At 36.3% G+C, this 21,817-nt stretch overlaps 1 protein-coding gene and 1 long non-coding RNA gene across 5 annotated transcripts in view; both read left to right on the plus strand.

The window, feature by feature from the left end:
• Positions 1–3,869, plus strand: part of LOC112157000 — an 11,983-nt gene extending 8,114 nt beyond the window's left edge. The window contains exons 2-3 of the long non-coding RNA XR_002921079.2: positions 2,055–2,209; positions 3,697–3,869. This is a non-coding gene — a long non-coding RNA (uncharacterized LOC112157000). The remainder of the gene's footprint in view (positions 1–2,054; positions 2,210–3,696) is intronic.
• Positions 3,870–8,070: 4,201 nt separating this feature from the next.
• The window catches only part of zgc:113263 (uncharacterized protein LOC503753 homolog), a 21,625-nt gene continuing 7,878 nt past the window's right edge, over positions 8,071–21,817 (plus strand). For 2 of the 4 annotated variants that reach the window (XM_024289833.2, XM_024289842.2), the window contains exons 1-12: positions 10,913–11,396; positions 15,153–15,355; positions 16,613–16,717; positions 16,823–16,918; positions 18,668–18,778; positions 19,227–19,350; positions 19,427–19,871; positions 20,214–20,281; positions 20,368–20,614; positions 20,697–20,875; positions 21,071–21,293; positions 21,383–21,531. In XM_024289833.2, the coding sequence (XP_024145601.1) occupies positions 11,357–11,396; positions 15,153–15,355; positions 16,613–16,717; positions 16,823–16,918; positions 18,668–18,778; positions 19,227–19,350; positions 19,427–19,871; positions 20,214–20,281; positions 20,368–20,614; positions 20,697–20,875; positions 21,071–21,293; positions 21,383–21,531 (1,990 nt within the window). In that variant the 5' untranslated portion in view covers positions 10,913–11,356. Of the gene's footprint in view, positions 8,527–10,912; positions 11,397–15,152; positions 15,356–16,612; positions 16,718–16,822; positions 16,919–18,667; positions 18,779–19,226; positions 19,351–19,426; positions 19,872–20,213; positions 20,282–20,367; positions 20,615–20,696; positions 20,876–21,070; positions 21,294–21,382; positions 21,532–21,817 lie in introns of those variants that run through there. The other 2 variants (XM_024289850.2, XM_024289868.2) reach the window with 2 other exon arrangements.

Consider the following 21,817-nt stretch of genomic DNA (forward strand, 5'->3'; position numbering starts at 1 on the left):
ACGACTGAAGCAGGAGCTTGGTTCACATAGCCGGCAGTAAGCCAGAGCTGTTCCCGGTGCATGTTGTACTCAGGCAGGGCTGCCCTTTATCACCAGTTCTGTTCATAGTCTTTATGGACAGAATTTCTAGGCGCAGCCAGGGCCCGGAGGGGATCTAGTTTGGGGACCACAGGATTTCATCTCTGCTGTTTGCAGATGATGTTGTTCTGTTGGCTTCATCGATCCAAGACCTCCAGCATGTGTTGGAGCAGTTTGCAGCCGAGTGTGAAGCAGCTAGAATGAGGTTCATCCCCGCTAAGTCTGAGGCCATGGTTCTCGACCGGAGAAAGGTAGTATGTCCCCTCTCGGAGGGTGGAGTGCTCCTGCCTCAGATGGAGGAGTTTAAATATCTAGGGGTCTTATTCATGAGTGAACGAAGATTGGAAATATTTTTCGCTGCACTGGTCTGTTGTGGTGAAAAGAGAGCTGAGCCAGAAAGCAAAGCTCTCGATTTACTGGTCGATCTTTGTTCCAGTACTCACCTATGGTCATGAGCTCTGGGTCGTGACCAAAAGAACGAGATCCCGTCTACAAGGGGCTAAAATGAGTTTTCTCCAGAGGGTGGCTGAACGCTCCCTTAGTAGGGTGAGAAGTTCGTTCACCTGGAGAGAGCTCAACTGGCTCCTCTCTTCCACATTGAGAGGAGCCAGTTGAGGTGGCTCGGGCAACTGGTCTGGGAGCCTCCTGGACGCATACCTGGGGAGGTGTTCCGGGCATGTCCCACCGGGTGAAGGCCCCAGAGAAAACCCAGGATATGCTGGAGAGACTATGTCTCTCGGCTGGTCTTGGAACACCTCGGGGTCCCCTCAGAGGAGCTGGTGGAAGTGGCCGGGGAGAGGGAAGGCTGGACATCTTTGTTTAGACTGCTGACCCCACGACCTGGTCCTGGATGAGCAAGTTTCCATACTCTGATTATTATGCGCAAAAATTACATATCATTCTTACACTATTATTTGATCAAATTTAAAACCTGTATCAGTGATTTCTCAGTTAAATAAAACTTTGAAGAATAAAATTAACAGCTTACAAATTTTATCTTGAAATCATCCACAGAGGAGTGATATAAAATAGCTTTGATGAGATTTGGATGACTTCAGATGGGGCTAAAATATAATCAGTGATGACCTAAACTTTGCAAACTTATGAAAGAAACTTTTTTAAGATGTCTCAAAAAAAAAGACAGTCCACACCACTACAAACCAAACAGGTAGCTCTTCAGAAGCTTTTTTTAATCCTTCTTCAGTCACATTTTGAAAAGAATATTGCAATAGATTATCATAATAGCTTTATTTTATTAACACAACCAAGAAAGTGTTCATCATTTGAGGCTTAATATATAAAACGTTTTTTACCGTGATGTGTAACCTGCATGACCGTAGGCCTTTACTTTCAGCTCCATCTCCTCTGTTTCCTATCAGCCTCCATCTGCAGAGGTTTGGAAGGGTGGGCTGCTCATCTGAAGCACAGAAGAGAGCCAAAAGAACATAGCTTCCTTATCAAAGGCGCGGGCGCTAAGCCTCAGTTAAAAATAGAAACCAAGGGAGATTGGCATCGATTTGTGCAGGCATTGACGGCCAGACTGACAGCGGCACAGCAGCATCGGGCTGTTGAGCCATCGAGGGAATCCGCCAGACTGCCTATGATGAGATGAGATGGGAAGATAACTTCTGACAAGCCCTCCTCCCGCCACCCAGCTCTAATCACACTGTCTCCACACACACACACGGAGAGAAAAAAGTAATTACTACACACACACACCTCCAAATAGGCACACAAACATTTGCATCCCCTTGAGGAACCAACGGGACTTTGGCTGCCTCAGTGTCCACCTGTCTGATATTTCCTGCCAAGTCAAAGCTCATCTGCTCACATATATACAAAATACCTCTGGAAGGCCTTCCACCACTGCTAGTTATTATCCTTAAGGAATAAACCAAAAAAAATCTATCAACAATTACCACCAAATATCCGAAGGGCATCCAAACGAGGATCTCAGTTTTTGTGCTTTTCTGCAGCTGTGAAGGAAGCCAACAAAGAAATATCTGCTTTTACTTCTTGGAACTCCTCAATACTCCCCGTCTCCTGCTGCATCAGTAATTCAGTCAGGAAAAAAAAAAACATTTGGCAGCCTATAAGGATTACTTCAAACGTGATGAAAATCTTCACTCAGGTAAGATATGTTCAAAGGAAAGATTTGTAATTGAAGGAGTATACTCTCATGATGGAGTTGGTTTGAAGAATACAAACACAGGAACTTAAACAGGGTGCATTCTCTAACACTGCTGGCTGGAGGTCAGTTCTCCTGTGTGAAGCCTCTCTGTTGCTCAAAACTGTTATTTATATCATAATTGGTGTTTTGTAGAAGATAAAAAGGCGGTTTTATCGGAAATTCGGTTGCATTCTTGTAGACATTTTCTAAAGCATTTCAGTGTGTTAACACCTATTAACGGAATTCATCAATCCACTTTCTTTTAAGGCAATTTATTGTGTATTTGTGGTGCTTCCACAAACGATTATTTTATTAATCGACTAATTACTGATTAGTCGACTAATCGGGTCACGCGTAAACTGGGTGTAAATCCGCGTAACCATCATTAGCTTTGAAGAGTTTAAGCTATATTCTAGCTGAAAATAAAGCCAATAGTTTATTAAACCTTTAATAAATCATGCAGCGTCTTTCCTGCTTTTGTTACTGGAATTAAAACAAGACTTGAATTCAATGAGGTTAAGGAACTATTTTTCACAAAAGATAAAGTTTTGGTCTAACTTACGCAAACATAACATCTAAGCGCTCACAACTGTTTTCAACTTCACTACACTCTGACTCTTTATAATTCCAAACTGTACGAGTTAGCATTTGTACATCTTTTACAGAAAGACTTTATCTATTTTTAAAGCAGATGTTCCCTTAAGAAGAGACATTTTGCATTTTGGTGTAGAGGTTGCACAGAAAACATTTAGCTAATAAGCTTGCTCTCTGTTTGAGCTAATGTTAGCTTAGCTTAGCTTACCTAGACGACGATTCCTCTTCAGCATTATCATGCTCAGTCACTCACTCTTCAAGTATCGCCATAGTTCTACCATAGAACACAAGTTCCACCTTGGACACTTTTTTAAAAAAAAATCAGCTTTCTAGTCCCAGTGGGGTGTTTCTATGGTCCCCAACTCTTCCTATAACTTCCTGTGACATCTCTACTGACCTGGATTAGCACTACTACATGTGTCAAAGACAATGGCATTGAAAGCACACAACATACGGTAGTTTTAATGGAAAAAAAAATCAACTAATTGACTATTAAATCAGTTGTTGACTATTTTAATAGTCGACATAGTTGTGACTAATCAACTAATCGTGTAGCCTTGTATATTTGTTTGTTTTTATTGGAAGAAATCACATTTTTGAGATTATTTCACTTTATTTTGATTCATGTTAATGTGATTCAAAAAGCTGGGGAACCTTTGAATCCAAATTCAAATAAAGCTCAAATCCCAACAGGTTTCTTTTTTCTCCACAGTGTCAAAAACATTTCATTTCTATAAGATGCCATTTTTCTCCCAACATTACAAGCTTTTTATCTGTAAATATGTAAAGCAATATCCACCTGACTGCCTTCTTTTCCAGAGGCTAATCAATACTTTTTATGTCCTCATTTACAGGCAGATATGGAGCTGACTAACGGAGCAAAGCATCTAATTTCCAGCAAACTCCTCCAGCCCTGGGAGAATTATCAATATAAAAACACAATGTAAAAGTAACGATTGTGAGCCGTTGTAAACCTGTCAACAGTGGAGTCGTTTTGTGAAGAATAAATGGGAGAATGTGACTGGAAGAAGCTAATTAAATGAGGCAAAAACACAGAAAAGTCACTGCAGAGACAGAAATTCACAACACAATCTGAACTACAAAGAAGCAGTAAACAACACAGATCTGGAAATAGACAAAGAAAACCAGGAAAACTGGATATAGATCAGGGAGTGATGGGGAACGTGAGGGGAACCAAAAGTCCAGGAAAGGGAATACTATTGGTTAGAAGTGAAAATGTGAATGGGAGCATACTGGGCATACAGGCATAGCTAAAAGGGCTCCTCCTGTTAAGTCATCTGGGCAACTGAATCACCATGTGAACACTCTAAAAAAATGTGGCGTTAAAAATAACCCCCGTTGAGTTTTCCAGTAACCCTTGAGCTACATCAAAAAAGATGACTGGCTGAGAACCAGCACGAGGTGTTACTTCACAAATGGAAGGGACAGTAATTAGCTCAGATGCTTGTCAAACATGGACTAATAAACACAAAACAAAACAAGTTTTTAGTCTTTTTGTAGCACAATTTTTAATAAGAAAAGCAAGGTTTAAAGCCCCACTCCAATGAAAGTCATCTTTTTGATATTTTAGTATGTTTTTGCAGCTTTTTTTCATTATGAAGGACATTGTGAAAATTAAGCTTTTAATTGGATTAAAGTATTTGTTTTTTCAAATTGTGAATCAGGAAAAAAAATATTGCTCACCATTTTTGTTACTCTGGTAATGTTAGGTTGGGGGTTTGGTGGGCTGTAAGCTAGCAGGAGAGGGTGTAAACAGGTGGCTGACAGGAAGTGGGGCGGAGTTGCTCTACACCAACTGACCCGCCTACAACTTTGGGGCAAACTGTGGAAACTGTCCTAGAAAACATCATTTTTTTTTATTTTTTTTTTTCGCTAAAACGTCATAATCGTAATTATAAGACCATTGGGAACACTTTGAAAATAGAGCAAAAGATTATCAGAATGACTCTTTAACTAAACCCATTTACTAACTTACTCAATTCTAAACTCATCGCTAACGTTTTTGAAAAATAAAAAAAGCTAGTTCTGGCTAGCTTATGCTCATTACAATACATTGAAAAGTTGTAAGTTCTCATTTGACCAAAGTCCTTTCAGTTCAATATTCCTTTTCCACGTGTGTAAATGACTGACCAAAAATGGCCACTGGAAAGGGTCCTTAACTCCCAAACTTAATTTACTGGATCAAAACTTTAAACCAGTATAGAGTTAAACAACTAAAATATCCCAACTTTTTTTAGGCTGTTACAACTGATGTCGTAATTTTATTTTGTTTGTACTTTTAGAAAAATGTTCTGTTTTTGTTGTTTTCTGCAATTGTTAGAGACTTTGGTCCTCGTATTTTGGTAGTAAACGTTTTTCTTTAAATAAATTACCAGCTTATTTTAAGCCTGGGTTTGTTTGTGAGAGTTTTGGAGTTATTGGGATATTTTTTTTTACTTTTTATGTATAGGTTCAAATCCCGGACGAGCCCCCAAAAATGTTATGTTCTCCTTAGTTTTGTTTCCTCTAGACTCGTAGCACCAACTATGACAGAATCAAACGCCCATCCCAGCTCTTGAGAGATATCATGGAAGTTTATACCTATTTTTTGAAGAATCACACAGTTCTTCAGGGAAACCTTCACTGTGTTTCATCTAACTACAAAGACATGGCAAGCAGCCATTTTGAAACTCCAATAAAGATAGAACTGCACTGTGACAGGTTTCAAACTCCACAATCCGATCCCTGAGAAATGTATATTATTTTTGCTTTTAAATTCTTTGGTACAAAAATACTTTTCCTACAATAAACCATTTTCACAAGTGAATTTCTCATACACTTAGTGACAAAGTCTACGCTTATCACGCCTGTGTAAAACACTGCTTAAGCCATGGGAGCGCCAACCTCTCTCGCGAGGCTGAATCTTCAAGGCCGAATCCATTACGGACATGCCGTTATCCCCTTCAAGGCTGGCGGTTGTCCTGAATGCAGCCAACAAAATAGCCGGAGAATTGCCTGAGCGAGCTTCACATGCTGCACAAGAAAGAGCATCAAACCCGACTGTCTCCTGACAGTTGGAGAATGGAGGCTAGCAGGCATCCTCCACCTGCAAACTGGGAGAGAGGAAAGACTCAAAACTGAATATTTAAACATATGATCGCTTTTAAAACTTGCTTTTGTGTCTTTTATGAAGGTTTCAGTTAAGATTCAGAAAAGAAAAGTGAATAAAAACACTGTATCCAAAGACACAAGGTATCAAAATCTAAAACAAATCTCTAATTTATGATATTTCAGAGGGGTTAAATAAGAAAGACAAAAAGTAAAAGTCAGTATATTAAAGATGTTCTCCTGCACTCATTTGCTTTTCATAAAAAGGTTTTCAAAACTCCATATGAGCTGAAGGTGGAACCATGTTTTATTGTTAAAAGAACATAAAGAAACAAAATAATTTAATAATTTCAGACGTAGTTAAGTAGCAGATTGTATTTGATTTTTATCTTTCTACCAGCTCACTTGTGACATCTTGAGGCCATTTCAGAAATTTAAACTTTACTTTTTTTTCTTTTAAAGTTGCTACACATTGAGTTGGGCATAATAATTTTTGACAAAATTTGTCGCACAAAAGCTCTTTTTCCTGAATAATATTTATAAGGTAACACAAGTTAAAGTTAAATTTAAGGAAGTTTGACTGAATCTTAAAGAAAAAAATGTCTAATTTTCAGTCTTGCAAAAACAATAATTTTGTTAAAAAAGTTTTTTAATAGCAAAGTAATCTTAAATTAAGAAAACGTCTCTTAATAACAATAATTTATTATCTTAATAGAGGAAATCTTAGACAGGTTTCTTATCCCTATTGGCAGATTTTTATTTATTTTTTGTTTAATTTAAAAAACGTAAATTTTAAGATTTTTTTTATTAATTTATACAGGCCTTTTTCGTACTGTGCTTTGAATCTATGCTGTAAAGTGACCAGCATACATGAGCATTGCAGATTGCAATGAATTATATGTTCACTTAAATCAAAAAAAAAAAATAATAAATTCTGCACAAACCTAAAAACATAAACATCTTCTCTTTTACAATTCATACACATAATAATGCAAATAATGTTTTTTTGGTATCATGAGTAAATATTTTCTTTTTCTACACATCTTCAACAGAATAAGTCATGAAACAATCAAATCAAAGCAATAATTAATAAAGACAGAGACATGTTTCTGTCACTATCAGATGATTTGCAACAGTTTTCTTGGTATTTGCCAACATGAGTCTGGTCTTGTTAAAACTGCACTTGAGACTAAAACTTTGGGCTCTTCCTGATTGCAACATTTATGGCAGCTTGTAATGAGTTATGATCTCGTGTTTTTACAGGAGGGAATGCCGATGGAGATGTTTAGGCCAAGAGAATGTCAGTAGATTCCATTGCCAGAGTGTTTATTCAAGTTTTCGTTTGTATTTATGTGTGATATGGCGGGTGTTTGTCTCCCTCTGCTGGTGAAAAGGTTTTGGTGCAACTGAGCTTAAAAACTCCAGGTAATAAGAAAAACTAACTTCAAGTAAGAAAATATTAGAGTAAAAATTTTAAAAAAATATATATATATAGGAAACCAGGATGTAGTTAAATGCATTTTTTTTCATGGTCTGACAATTTTTTGTTATTTTTTAATTGAAAAATAAAGGCAAAAACCTCTTCATTTTGTGTTTTAATAATCTTCTAGGTAACTTGCTTTATCTATCCACATCATTGTAACATTGCTGTCTGACACATCAATAATTTTTAAATTTATAATATAATATATTGTGTGTGTTGTGTGTTTTTGTTGAGTGTTCATTTTTCAGAACCTGAGATGTAAGGAACAAGGTTGTGGAAAAGTAAGTAAAGGAGTAAAAGAAAAATGTGTTCCCAAAGTACGCTTTAGCGGTTTGTTATTTTCATAATTTTGCTGATTTCTAGCTGCTCTGCAATAACAAAGATAATATTTGCAAAAAGAAATGATTGTTTTATCCCTCGCGGTTTGACAGTTTTTCTGCTGGTAGGTCCTTTGCTGAACAAAGATGGTTTTCTCTTTCATATTCAGAATTTCTTTAGAACTTTAGTTTGCCAGTGACAAATACTGTGTTAAAAACAAAAATTAAAAATGTAAATACTGCTTATCCAGTTTCCGTCTGTTTAATAAAGATTTTTTTGGTCAGATTTGGAAGAATTTATCATCACAAAATTGAATTGGAACATCTTAATTAATATTTTTGCACCATGTTTTACTTTGTAATTGTAATTTTTGTAAATCAGCTGTTTATTATCATCAGGAAATTCCACATCCGCCTGTGTAAATGGTCCAATTCCCAATTTGTTTCAGTTAAATCCATCTGCAATTGAAATCATATTACAAAATAGAACATGTGCAAATTATGACGGTTACATTTTTTTAAGGAACAGCTTTTTATTTGTTTTTTCTTCTATTTTATGTTTAATTTGATCATGTAAACCCCCAGACTGTAAATATTGATTGTTAATGTGCCGATTGCCCGATAGTTTTTTTTTATATTTTCTTGACCAATTGTTTTACGTCTTGTTGTTAATAAAGGTTGAAGAAAAAAAGCTAGCTTTTCTGCACATGCGCTGTTGGTGTCTTGGACATTTTTTTTTTTTCAACCTGTGTTTCATGTCTACGATGCACATTGAGGTAAATATTGAAAACTGAAACAAAACCGTAAATTTTATCTTTTTTTGCCACTTTAATAATTTTCAAATGTACTACGTCAAAAAGAAAACTTTATTTAAAAGCATATCTTTATTTAAAAACATATCTTTATTGAAAAATATATACAATACAAATCGACGATAAACAGTTGTTCAGAGGTTTGTGAACAAAGAATATATGAAAATCATATTTATTTATTTATTTTTGAATAAGTAGTTCCTTTAAAAATAAAATGCTCTTATTGCTTTTCTATTTTGTATGTGTAAATTGTTTATTATATGATTTGAAGTCAAGATATAATACAGTAAAGTAAAGCAAGGAAGTGACCATTTGTGAATTTGGAATTTCCCAAAGATAATAAACAGTTGAACAAAAAAAAAAAAAAATAATTTGATAAACCATTTGATTTAAAGTATAACATGGCATCAAAGGTATTAATTAAATATGTGTGACACTGAATTCTTGTCTTGACATCAGAATGTGTGTTGAATTTTCAGTAGTTGGCATAACAATTGGAAGATGAAGATTAAATTAGTCATTTGAGATTACGGGCTAAAAAGAAAACATACCATGAAAGTCGGAGACATTTGCAGAGAAAGTAAAACACACTGACACAAAAAAAGATAAAAGTATATTTCAAAACACTCTTTCAACTTTTGTCAGAGAAGCTTCTAAGGTAACACACACGCCCCTCAATCATTACCTTGACTGATTTTGACAGATAGAAGGAGCCGGCAAATTAGGTTCACAGATCAAATTATCAAAGCAACAAACTAAAAGCTCACTGCAGTCTGAACTTGGTCTGGATTTCCACTTAGCCCTTTTCTGGAAGAGGCCTCTGGAGTGTCTTCACCTCTGCAGCATGCACTCTGAGCACAGACTCCAGACTCCTTCATTCCTTAGAAGAGCCTTTCAAACAAAACTAAAAATAGGTAAACGTTATACTTCTCTGTACAGATTTGTTTTCTGCTTTTTACACAACCCATCCGCGATCTTCTCTAGTTTCCACTTTGATTCACATCAAGTTTTTAAATGTGAAATAAAGTATAAAACTATATATGAACATCCAATCAAAAAACAAAAACTGTTTCATTGTTTGTAACACAAAGTATACAAGGATTTTCTTCAAATCTGAATCTTAAAAAATCTATTCAAGGATGTATACAATTTATGATTTAAAAATGTACTTCTTTAGATTTTGGATTGATAGGGAATTTTATGAAAATTGACATCAGTTTGCTCACTTCCTCTTTGGTATTATAACATAAAATGTCAAGGTTTTTCTAAGAAGAATTTCAAAATAACTAAGAAACACGAGCGTGTTTGACATTTGTAAACTGGTGAAAGATTGTTCAATTACTAGCAGAAAACAAGCTTTTTGCCATCTTTATTCCCTTAAGAATTTGTATGTGGGTAGAAAAAGTCAAATAAAGTAATGAGTAGTGGATTACTTTTTTAAATTGGCAATGTGTGAAGTAATATAATTACATTTTCATCCAGTAACTGAAGTAATCAAAGTTACACAACATGCAAGGATTTAGAACATGTGTCAAAAGATCATTTTATTTTATTGTTATAATGGCTCGATGTTATCTTGCACCCATTTTTAACATGCATAATTTTGACCGAATATATTTTTATGGAGAGCAAATTATTTAAAGTTTTTTATGGTTTATGTTGATTTATTCTGAAATAATATTCCTGCCTTTTTATTACTCATAAGTATGTTAAAATGTTACGGTTTTAAAGTTTAAAAAATGGTCATTCTGCTAGATTTTTGGACTATTTTGCCATTAGGCTAATTTGGAGTTTAGCTAATATATCAGCTACATGCTAGCTCTTGTGGCTAATTTATTTTTTAGGCTGTTTTTGAGTTGGGCTAATATTTACATGCTAGCTCTTTTGGCTAATTTTGTTTTTTTTTCTATTTTTTTAGGCTGTTTTGGAATGTAGTTGTTTTCAGCTACATGCTAGCTGTTTAGGCTAACCTAAGGCTTTTTTGGTCTATTCTAGCTAGCTGTTTTTACTCTTTTCAGTCTTTTAGGCTAGTTTTGAGTTCAGTTCATGTTTCAGCTAAATGATAGCTGTTTTTGGCTAATCAATTTTTTTTTGTTATTTAGGCTAATTTGGCATTTATCTCATATTTTTAGCTGGTTATAATCTTTAGTGTTTTTAGCTATCAATTTCAGCTTCTTCAGCTATTAGCATTAGCATCTTCAGTGGCCAAATTCAGTTTAAGCATTCACACTAACATTATTGCTGGTAGTGCTATATATCTAGTTCCTAATTATGTTAAGAAATTACAGTTTTAAGTTTTAAAAATTTAGTTTTAGTATTCAATAAATGTTTATCCGCGACCGAAGGTGTGTTTTGGATTTTGTTCCCCTGTGCAATTGAGTTTGACACCCCTGATTTAGAAGAACTGATGTGGGGGTTTTGGCGCCATCTAGTGTCTGAGTGTGAGAATCGCCTGGTCGATCCGGTCTTCGTCAACCAACCAGGAAAGAGGGCTTGCCGTGATCTGGACTGAAGCGGATGAGACCAGAAACCTTTGTTCTGTCCCTCGTCAAATGCGAGACGAAACCCCGAGAGCTGATCCATGCATCCAGCAAAACCCCTCGCTTTTTGCGCCGGCCGCCGATCCCCGGTTGTTATTTTACAAAACAACATTTAGGAAGAGTTTATTTTACAAGGATTCATTCAGGGACGATTTTTCCCCCTACTGGTACTAGCTGCTAGTCGAGGGGCGACATCTGGCCATATTTATTTTTTATTTTTTTACTCCCCCCTCTTTCTCCCATTGAGCTGCTAAATGGAAATTAAACGCGGAACTGAAAGTGGAAGCAACCGAGGTGCGTGTACGCTCATCAAAGTGTCTTATGATCCCGTATCTTTGTGTGGAGCTCCTGCGACCTCAGCGGGAGGGGGTGGAGAGGAAATCAGCTGCTTTTGTTCTCGCGCTGTGATCCCTAACGGTCCCGCTACCGAACGGTTCCGCTCTCCATCGGTTCGTCCCCGGTATAGATCTCTGTCCGTGCAGCTGATCGGTGTGTTTATTTATCCCGGTTTTACATCTGCCGGACCGTGCGGCCTAGACAGCGTTAAAGGTCTGCTGTAACTCACGTCTGAGTTGGATGGATGATGCTGCCACCTGGGAGCTTTTATGTCATTAGTCTTTGAGGAAGATGTTTGCTAAAGATGTTATTCAGTTCATATGAACAGGAGCTGCGTGTGTGTTTACTATAATTTTACATCATAATGTTGTTTTATTTTGAAAAGCACTCTAAAAGCATCTTGAAAATGGTCCTTCCTGTCTAAAATTTGAGCCAAAAATAGGATTTAATGAAAACAAACAAAAAACTATTTTATCAGATGTGTATTTTTTTTTTCAATTAAACAATGTTTTTCTATATTTTTCCTTATAAAGTGCATATTTATCTATAAAAATAACCATATTTATGCATCTACTTTACAGATTTAGTCACTTCTAAACGTGAAATATACATATTTGGTCAAATTCCTTTAAGAAAAACTCTTAAGATTCACCTTATTTTTTATGACTAGTTGATAATAGTGTAACTTTAACCTCCAAATGTGTAAGTGAAAAGATGAGAGGTCTGTAATTACTAATTTGAACAATAGATGTGCTTGAACTGAGAGACAGAATGAGAAAAAAAGAGAGTTGTATGTGTTTATACATATATATCCTATTTTGTGTCACAATGTTGCTTTATTTTGATAAGCACTTAAATAGCACCTTGAAAATAGTCTTTCCTGTCTAAAATTTTATCAAAAAAATTTAATAAAACAGACTTAAAGTTGACTTTTATCAAATATCATTTTTTAAACTGTTTTTTCAGTATTTTTCCCTATATAGTGCATATTTAACTCTAAAAATAAACATATTTATGTATCAATTTTACAGGTTTAATCACCTGTAAACTCAGGTATTCATGAAAGATCCAGATTTGATCAAATTTGGAAAAATTCCTTTTAAAAAATCATTTTTTTAAAACAATATTTTGCAAACTAAGCAATATTTTTTCCACTAAAATGCATATTAGTGTATATTAGGGATTCAACGATTCCCTTTCAACACAATTTGGTTCAAACCTAAATTCTTGGGTCATAAAAAACAAGAAAATGAAAAAGATATATATCTTTTTAAAATTTGCTAATAATTAAGGGATAGTAAGTGATGAAGTAATGAAGGAAAACACAAGAGTTGACTCAGGCTAAGTTTGGTGTATTTTAATAAAACAATAAATAAACATTATGGTAGGCAATGCAGGAGAGATGCAATAATTCACCTTTGACACCAGTTTGTTCAATGACGAAACACAGTTTGGTTTTTGATCGAGAATTGCGGCATTCCCGATGTTTATCTCTAAAAATAACCATGTTTATGCATCTACTTTACAGGTATAGTCACTTTTAAATGCAGTTTTCACTGTTTATTCACACTGTAGCTGCTATTTTGGTCCATTCCTCCTCACAGATCTTCTCTAGAGCTGTAATGATTTATTTAGTGTTGTTCCAGACCAACACAGGCTTTCAACTCCCCTTTAAAGATTTCTGTGGGTTTGAGGTCTGGAGACTGGCTAGGCCACACCAGGACCATGAAATGCTTCACGCACAGCCCCTCCTTCGTTGCCGGGGCGATGTGTTTGGGATCGTTGTCATGCTGATCTTCAATGCCCTCGCTGATGGAAGGAGGTTTCTCCCCATGCGTGGCCCCATTTGTATCACTTTGCTGAAAAACAGCCCCAAAGCATGATGTTTCCACCCCCATGCTTACAGTAGAAATAGTGTTCTCGTGGCGCAACTCAGCATTCTTTCTCCTCCAAACACAACAAGCTAAGTTTTTACCAAACAGTTCTGTTGTGTTTTCGTCTGATCACATGACATCTTCCCAATCCTCCTTCGCATCATCCAAATGCCCTCTAGCACTCTTCAGACGGCCTGGACATGTACTGGCTTAAGCAGGGGGGACATCTGAGTTCCTGTCGGCATAACGCGTTACAGATGGTAGCATTTGTTACTTTGGTCTCAGCTCTCTGGAGGTCATTCACTAGGTCCCCCGTGTCATTCTGGGGTGACATCTTTAGAGTTTAGCTAATATTTCAGCTACATGCTAGCTGTTTTGGCTGTTTTAGGTTATTTTTCAGTTTTTTTGGGCTATTTTTTAGTTTAGGCTCCATGCTAGCTGTTTTGGCTAATTTAGGATTTTTTTGTTTGTTTGTTTTTTAGATTATTTTTTAGTTTAGCTAATATTTCAGCTACATGCTAGCTGTTTTGGCTGTTTTTGGTTATTTTTCAGTTTTTTGGACTATTTTTTTTGCTATTTTGGCTAATTCAAGCTTTTTTCATTCTTTTAGGCTATCTTGGAGTTTAGCTATTATTCCAGCTACATGCTAGATTTTTAGTTAGCTTTTTCATTTTTTTTTTTTTTNTTTTTTTTTTTTTTTTTTTTTGGCTATCTTGATGTTTAGCTAATATTTTGTCTGCATGCTAGCTGTTTTGGCTAATTTTGGATTTTTTCAGTTTTTTAGGCTAATTTGGCATTTAACTAATATTTTGGCTGGCTATTTGCTTCAGCGTTTTCAGATATTAACTTCAGCATTTTCAGCTATCACCTTCAGTGTTTTTAGCTATCAATTTCAGCATCTTCAGCTATCAGCACTAGCATCTTCAGCGGCCAAATTCAGCTTACAGCATTGACACTAGCATTATCACAGGTGATGCTATATATCTAGTTTTTAGTTAGTTTAAAGCTAATGATGGTTAAGATGTGTGCTTTACATCCAGTTTGCCCATGACCCGATTAGTCGACTAATCGGAAAAAATAATAGACGATTACTCGACAATTAAAATAATCGTTTGTGGCAGCACTAATTTCTTCAATATTCTAATAATTCCTCAAACTGTTGATCTCAACACACAAATCTGCTTACCCAGTGCAAATTCAGTATATCTAGCCTGATGTAGGTCTACAGTTTTGTTTTGGGTGTCCTTTGACAGTTCTTTGGTCATTGTGGATTTGAAGTGTGACCGTTTTAAGAGTGTGGACAGGTGTCTATTACACTGAAACGAGTTGTAGCAGGTGGAAGACAGAGGAGTTTTGTTTTACAGCAGGTTTGTGGAAATTCTCTTAAAAAAGGGAAAATACGTCTCTTTAACACCAAAGTTGACCAGTGATTGACAACTTTATTGTATATTTGCAGCAACGTTTTCACACAGGATTCTCCACACAGACACATTTATATGTTCTGGTATTTTTTCCTATTTTTTTTCACAAAAGGCAGGAAGTGTTTGGGGAGGAAGCACACAGAACTGCTTTGGGCCAGAAACCATCTGTTCATAAGAGAGATTGCAGGGAAGGAAGAAAAAAAACCTTGTTTACACCATCAGGCATGCAGTGCCTCCTCCATCAAGGCCACTTTGACTGAATTGCTGTGCACAGAAAGCTCAAATCTAACCATTCTTTTCCCTTTTTTGTGTTAAATCCAATCAGTGGTCATTTTTAGGAGTTCAAGTGACAGCTTAATATCTCTGCATTCTGAAAGGTAACAGACGTGAACGTTTTCTTTTTGTCTGCTCCACTCCAGGTTATGATGTTCCTATCCGCTGTCTGCGGCTCCTGGCCCCACCCCTGCAGCTTCTATCAGCTGCAGTGTGGCAAGTTGTGCAGCAAGGACTTGTGGATCACTATGGGAGACTGGAGGAGTTTGTTACCATGGTGACAGAGCTGGTCCCAGAGCTCATGAGCTACAGCCAGAGGGCTCAGCTCATCCTTGGACTCAGGGCCAGGGTCAGCAGCTTTTTTTCTTTTTTTTTTGGTTTGACTGTTCTCTGTTTTCTGTCTTTGTTTTATCCGTCTATGCATCAGTATTATTTACACTCGTCACCACAGACAGACTTATCTTAAACATGTAATTGTAGAAATTTAGGCACATATTACGACTTCAAAATAAATAGCTTTTAATCACTTTTAGCTCGTGCAAATTTCATGTGTTTGCATAAAACACCGTATGTTTGTACAGTTTAATTAAGCTTCAGTTACAGTTTTTCATATTTATTTTATTAATTTTAATGTAATTGTTGCCAGCTGGTATATTGTTTAATTATTAGTTAAATTAATACATTTAAGGTTTAAAAAATGTAATAAATAAATGCACATGAGAGATTAGATTAACTGTCCTGTGTACAATCTAAGTTATTTTTTTAAAGATCCATAACGGGAAGCTTTACAACTTTTTTTTATCTATTTCAAAATAAAAGCATAAAAATTGTAATAAATAGCAAATTTTAACATAATGATTATAGTGTACTGTTTGTTCTCAGTTCAGCGACACACAAAATCTATACTGACTGAAGGTTACCAGTAAGATAGAAGCCAAAACACTAGAATAAAACAGTGTTTAACCAAATATTTGATATTTTGAAGCCGTACTTCCTGTTGTCTGTTCAAATTAAATCATTAAATTTTACTTTTGATGCCCTCTGTTCTTTGCAAACCCTGGATATTCTGAAATAGCTAAAATCACTATGTGGACATACTTAAATGATCTTGGCCTTCTACTGGTGTTCCACAGGGTACTGTTCTTGGCCCCCCTTTTTTTCAATAGAAGTCGTCTTTTTTTTTGTTTGTTTGTTTGTTTGTTTTTTTGAAAGACACTCTACATGCTTTTCCACTAGATGACTCTATTGTCCTTTAACCCTCTCTACCAGTCTCTGCTTCAAATCAATTAAAAAAAAGTCCTGCTCTCTCCTTTGAACAACTTAGTATTTTGAGTAATAATTTCTGCAAATTCTGCAAAAAATGAATAACCATCTAAACTTTAAAGATAACATTTCTTTAACTTCACAGCATACGTGTCTGCTCTCTACAGAATTAGAACGATCACACTCACTGTTCGCAAAACAGCCAAACGCTGACCTCTTTTATAGCTTCCTACACACATAATAAAACTCTTAACTACTCTCTGTAAAAGTTCTTATGGTAGAGAGAGTTTTACTGTTTTTTTTTTTTTTTTTAATAATAATCACTGTATTTTTGGGGCTTTAGTTGGTCCTGGAGCTCTGTCGAGGGGATCACCCAGTGGACATGCAGACGATCCAGCCACATCTGGACCGGATCAAAGCTCCCGTCAGCACTGCCAAGGATCACCATGTGAGTTCGTTAACACTTTATCTTCCAGGTTTACTTAGACGAGTCATTTATGGGTTTTTTTTACGTAATAACAAGAGTTGTCGTATTTTTTTCTCTTTAATCCAGGTAACTATCAACCAGGTGGAGGAGTCTGAAGTAAACTTTGTGGAGTTGGTGCATTCTTTACTGGAGGATCCTTCTGAGAGAAAGTATTTTTTCCAAGTAAGGCCTTTCTTCCTGTTGTTGATGGAGCAGACAGCTTTGTACTGACAGTGCAGTTTCTCAGAAACAGGCTGCGTTCACACGGACCACTGGGGTAGATTGGAGGGTTCAATTATTTTACTTCTGTTGTTTATTTTTCACTTTGTATTACATTATGTATGAAAAGTGCTAGATAATTAAATATTGATTTAAAATTGCCATTTTTACAGTTCGTAGAGCTCAAAAACAGTTTTATAAACGTCCGTCTTTGACGTTTTGAAGCCCAAAACATGCGTTTACATAGACTTTTCATTGAAAGTGGTCTCTTGAACGCACGTTTCGAGGCCGATGTGAACGTAGCTTCAGAGTTACGAGTTTGTAGTCGTCAACATGAAGAGCAAAAATGAGTTTGATCAAAGTTGATATTAAAAAATACATTATATAATCTCAGAAACCACTTTTTTACCCAACCTCAATCGCAAAAACAACTTTTTTCCATAAAATCTTGACATATATCAAAATCAGAAACTATCGTCTGTTCTTATTCGGTTTCCTCTTAACGTGATACTCGGCGCTGCAGGCAAAAACATTTTAATTGGTCCCCTCTGTCAATCGATCAACACTTTGCAAGACTAGCACTTTAGTAAATCCCAGATAAGCTTCAAGGTCGTTTTCAGATGAAGTTTCTTTTTCTAGGAAATCCTCTAAAGCACCACTCTACTTCCACCTTTGTCATCATGGACTTGACAGGTTCATTTTTTTTATTAAATCCCTTAAATCCTCTAGAAGCTGTAAAGATCTACTTATTATGGCCCAGATATTTATTATTAATTTGTTTATTAAAAATGGCATGAGGATAAAAGTTTTATATCAATGTTAATCTGAGTTTGTAGCAGATATACACTCAAACCTGATAACTTTAAGATTTTTCTTACACTCCACTGTTTTGTTTTTTCTAGGTATGTATCTAAAAAAAATATTTTTTTGAAAGTGGTCACTTGAATGCACGTTTCGAGGCCGATGTGAACGTAAAAATATTTTTTTGCACATTTTTTCACAAAAAAAAGTTTGGATTAGATGGCTCAGCTTCTTTTTAGACATTTTAGAAGCTTTGACTAATAAATTGCTGTAAAACATTATAAAGGGTCATCAAATGAATGATAAAAAAATGGTCAAATTAAGCAAAAATAAAAAAAAACACGGTTTGAATTAAAAGTTAATTCTCTCCAATTAATTAAAATGATTTGAACTTATATGTGTATGTGGATGTATAAATATCAAAGTACATCTATTTTTATTTTTTTATTTTCCACCAAATAATGATTAGTTCTTCTATAAAAAAAATATATATTTATTCTTTATTTAAAAAAATAATTTAATTAATGTTTAATAATTACAAAACAAAAATCCTAGAATTTTATTTCATTATGTTGACGCAAAGTTGGATATATATATATTTTTGTTTGTCTTCTTTAGTATGTTTTTTCTTTGAATTGCTTAAAATAAAAAGTGAATTTCATGAATAAAAAATTAAAATATAAATTAAACAGAAACATTTTTACACTAAATATAAGCTATAAAGAAATGTAATATTGCAGTTTTTGGTGAACGGTTCAGTTCTTAAAAGGCACTTTTGTGGTCGATTTTCAAGAATAACTCAGAAAATGTGCTTGAACCCATCTATAAACTGAGTCGAGTAATTGTTGTTTTTACTGTAGATTTTGTTTAAGGAACAAAAAAAAAAACAGCATCCTACTTTATGTCTCGTAGGAAATCTTCCCCGTGTATTTCGGGCCGAAGTACGACACAGCGCTGGAGATGCTGATGTGGGAGTTCATTTCCAGGCTGGAGGAGCTACTTCCTGTTCCAGATTTCACTCAGGTGCCACATGTTTTTTTACTTGGGGTGTGTAATTTTTCTGTTTTTTATTTATTTATTTATTTATTTTTATTACAAGTATGACTTGGATAAAAAAAAAAAAAAAGAAAGAAACTCATAGGTATCGCCACACAAAATATGGCGATATATCGCCCTATCGATTTCCCCCTACACCTCTATCTAGTCCTTCCAATAATCCTAATACCATGACATTGCCTGTACTTCATGTAGCCGGTGTAAGGCTGACATGGTGGAGTTGCACAGGCTCATTGCTGGGTCACAGCTGTGTTTACCAAAAAGGAAGGAGGATGGATCCACAGCAGCGTCCCCGAAGACTTCCCTTTTTAGAGAAAACTAAGCAACAAGATGTGGAATCCTCAGATTTTAACCATAAAATGTTCAATCCTCAACTACACATTAGCGTAGATGCTAACTCGACCTCTTCTCTTAGTTGGCCGCTCTGCTGAGAGACGCCCCCACTTTCCTAGACGACTGTTTACAATCCTTTTTCTCCGCGGAGGACATGAAGGCTATACTTGAACACCACAGAAGCCTGGGCAGTTTTGAAGAGAAAGGTAGAGAATATTTACTTTATTTCATCCTGCTTCACAGCTGCATCTTTGACTTTTTACTGCTTCTCCTCGAGTGCAGATCCCAAATTGTTACCCATGGACGACTGCATCCTGTCCTCCCTCTCCCTACCTCTTGGGACCAAACCAGACGTCGAGACCGCCTCATGTTCTCCCACTGTCAAAGAGTCCCCACCTCCAGAACACAAACTGCTCCTCAATCCTCCAGTCCACACGAGCAGGCTGGAGAGGCCCGTCAGGCAAAGGCCGAGGGAAGCCAGGGACTCGGACAGTTGGTCGCCGCAGGTTAGAGGTGGAAACATTTCTCAGGAGAGGAAAGTGCTAAACCTAAAGCGACCGTGTCATGAAACCATAGACCTCACTGTGTCTAATGAGGCTGCGGACACAGACTCAGAAGCCAGCGAGAGCAACCAAAGCTTGAGGGCTGCTCACGGTCAGAGGAAGAGGAAACTGAGTGGAGGCGTGGACGTTCCCACAAAACAGCTCGTGGAAGCTCCAGCTTTCCTGTAAGAGGAGCAGAAATCTGTTTTTCATTTCTCAAATGTGAAAGGTCAATTTCTCCCCCAGGGCTGGAGTCCTCTTTTGTCTTCATGTTTTATTCATCAATATTACTCATAATTAAGCCCTGCTGGGGATTTCTGTCAAATTTAATGCGGAATGTCACAACCTCCAATGGGATAATTCACTTTTTATTTTTATCAAATCAGGATTTTCATTTATTTTGAACTTTTTCTTTTAAGTTTTAATGTGTTGCATTTGTTGTTTGAAGCCTACAAATTAATTAATTTGCGTCACAAAAATGTCCCAGATTGGAAATAGTTCATATAAAATATTTTTTTAATTCATAGGGATTCCTCAGTGGATGGAGAGAACTCAAACGAATCTCCCCTGATCTCCATATGGGGAGAATATACAGGTCTGTGCAATCTTTTTCTTAATTCTGACAAATGTAGATGTTTTTTTTCACATTTTGACCAAATTCTTAACACGTCTTTATTTCAGACTCTCAGGAAAGGCCTTTTCCAGCTCTGACGGACTCAAAGGTTCCCTGGTCCGACGAGGAGACGCTTTACCTGCTGGACATTTGGGGCAAAGACTCTGTGCAGCGGGCTTTGAAGGGCTGCCTGAAAAATCGGCATATATTCACTCAAATCGCACAGAAGATGGCCGAGCGGGGATATTTAAGAACGGCAGAGCAATGTCAGACCAGGATCAAACGACTAAAGAAGTATCTCCGCCAAAGCAATAAGTAAATTTCATTTAATCTTTTAAAACAGTTAGAGAAATGTATGTCTAGAAGATCAACTTTTATTCTTCTGGTCCTCCACCAGGGGGAGCTCCAGGCTGGAACACAGGCTTATGGGGAAACTGGAGCAGATCCTGGGCTCCACGGCTAAGTCTGCTGTTCCTGAGCTGACCTACAATGTTGAAGAAGTCATTGATGAGGACGAATCCCAGGACGGAGACGGAGACTTGCAGTTTATTGGTCAAACTGGCCACCTGGAAATCGGTACGTGCATTTTTCTAGACAATTAAAGCACTGATTTAACCGTTTTTGTTGTGTATTAAGATTCATAAAAGATAAAAATCGCTCACTTTTATGGATCATATTTTGAAAGTTTGTTTTGTGCAGTAATTCTGCTTAAATTACATTAAATTTGTAGCCTCAATATTAAGTGTGATAATTGTATTTTTTTAACTAAAGGAACTCGAAGTGTGCCGTGGACAGACATGGAGACGCTGGCCCTCATCAACATTTGGGGCGCAGACAAGATGCAGCAGGAGCTAAGAGGCATGCACAGAACCGGCCACATCTTCTCCGTCATCTCCAACCAGATGGCGGCGCAGGGTTTCTCCCGGACACCAGAGCAGTGCCAGACCAGACTGAAAAGGCTCAAGTCGAACTTCAGGCAGTGCTACCACAACAAGTATGTACATTCGGTCGTTAGAAGAGAAAAAAAAACATACTTTGGAATTATATTTTTTAATTTATCGACCTTTTGTTCTTGTATTACAGTCTGAAGGGACAAGAGCAAGTGAAGTGCAAGTTTTACAACGAGCTGGGGAGGATTTTAGTGAAGGACTTTGCTTCCATGATGCAGCTGGATGAAGTGTCAGGAGATTCGGAGAACAACGGTTTTCCTTCCTTCAGTCATCAGGACGTGGGTATGTCAGCCTCTAAAGGCCGTATCACACATTATTACTCATTATCCACATATAGAAATTTGGTCTTTCATGATATATGAATTGAACTTTATTCATATCCCAATTAAATCACGGCACCAAAAAAGTCAATAAGTTGCATTAAAGAAAAAAAAGTCTATGAAATTTACAAGATACATAAATAATTAAAAGTAATAAGTTTAAAAAAATAAAAAAATAAAAAATAATATAGGATATTGACGAATAATATAGCATTTTAACATCATACACATTAGGGGTGTGCCAAAAT

Source organism: Oryzias melastigma, linkage group LG23 (assembly GCF_002922805.2).
Source record: "Oryzias melastigma strain HK-1 linkage group LG23, ASM292280v2, whole genome shotgun sequence".
NCBI classification, from domain to species: Eukaryota; Metazoa; Chordata; class Actinopteri; order Beloniformes; family Adrianichthyidae; genus Oryzias; species Oryzias melastigma.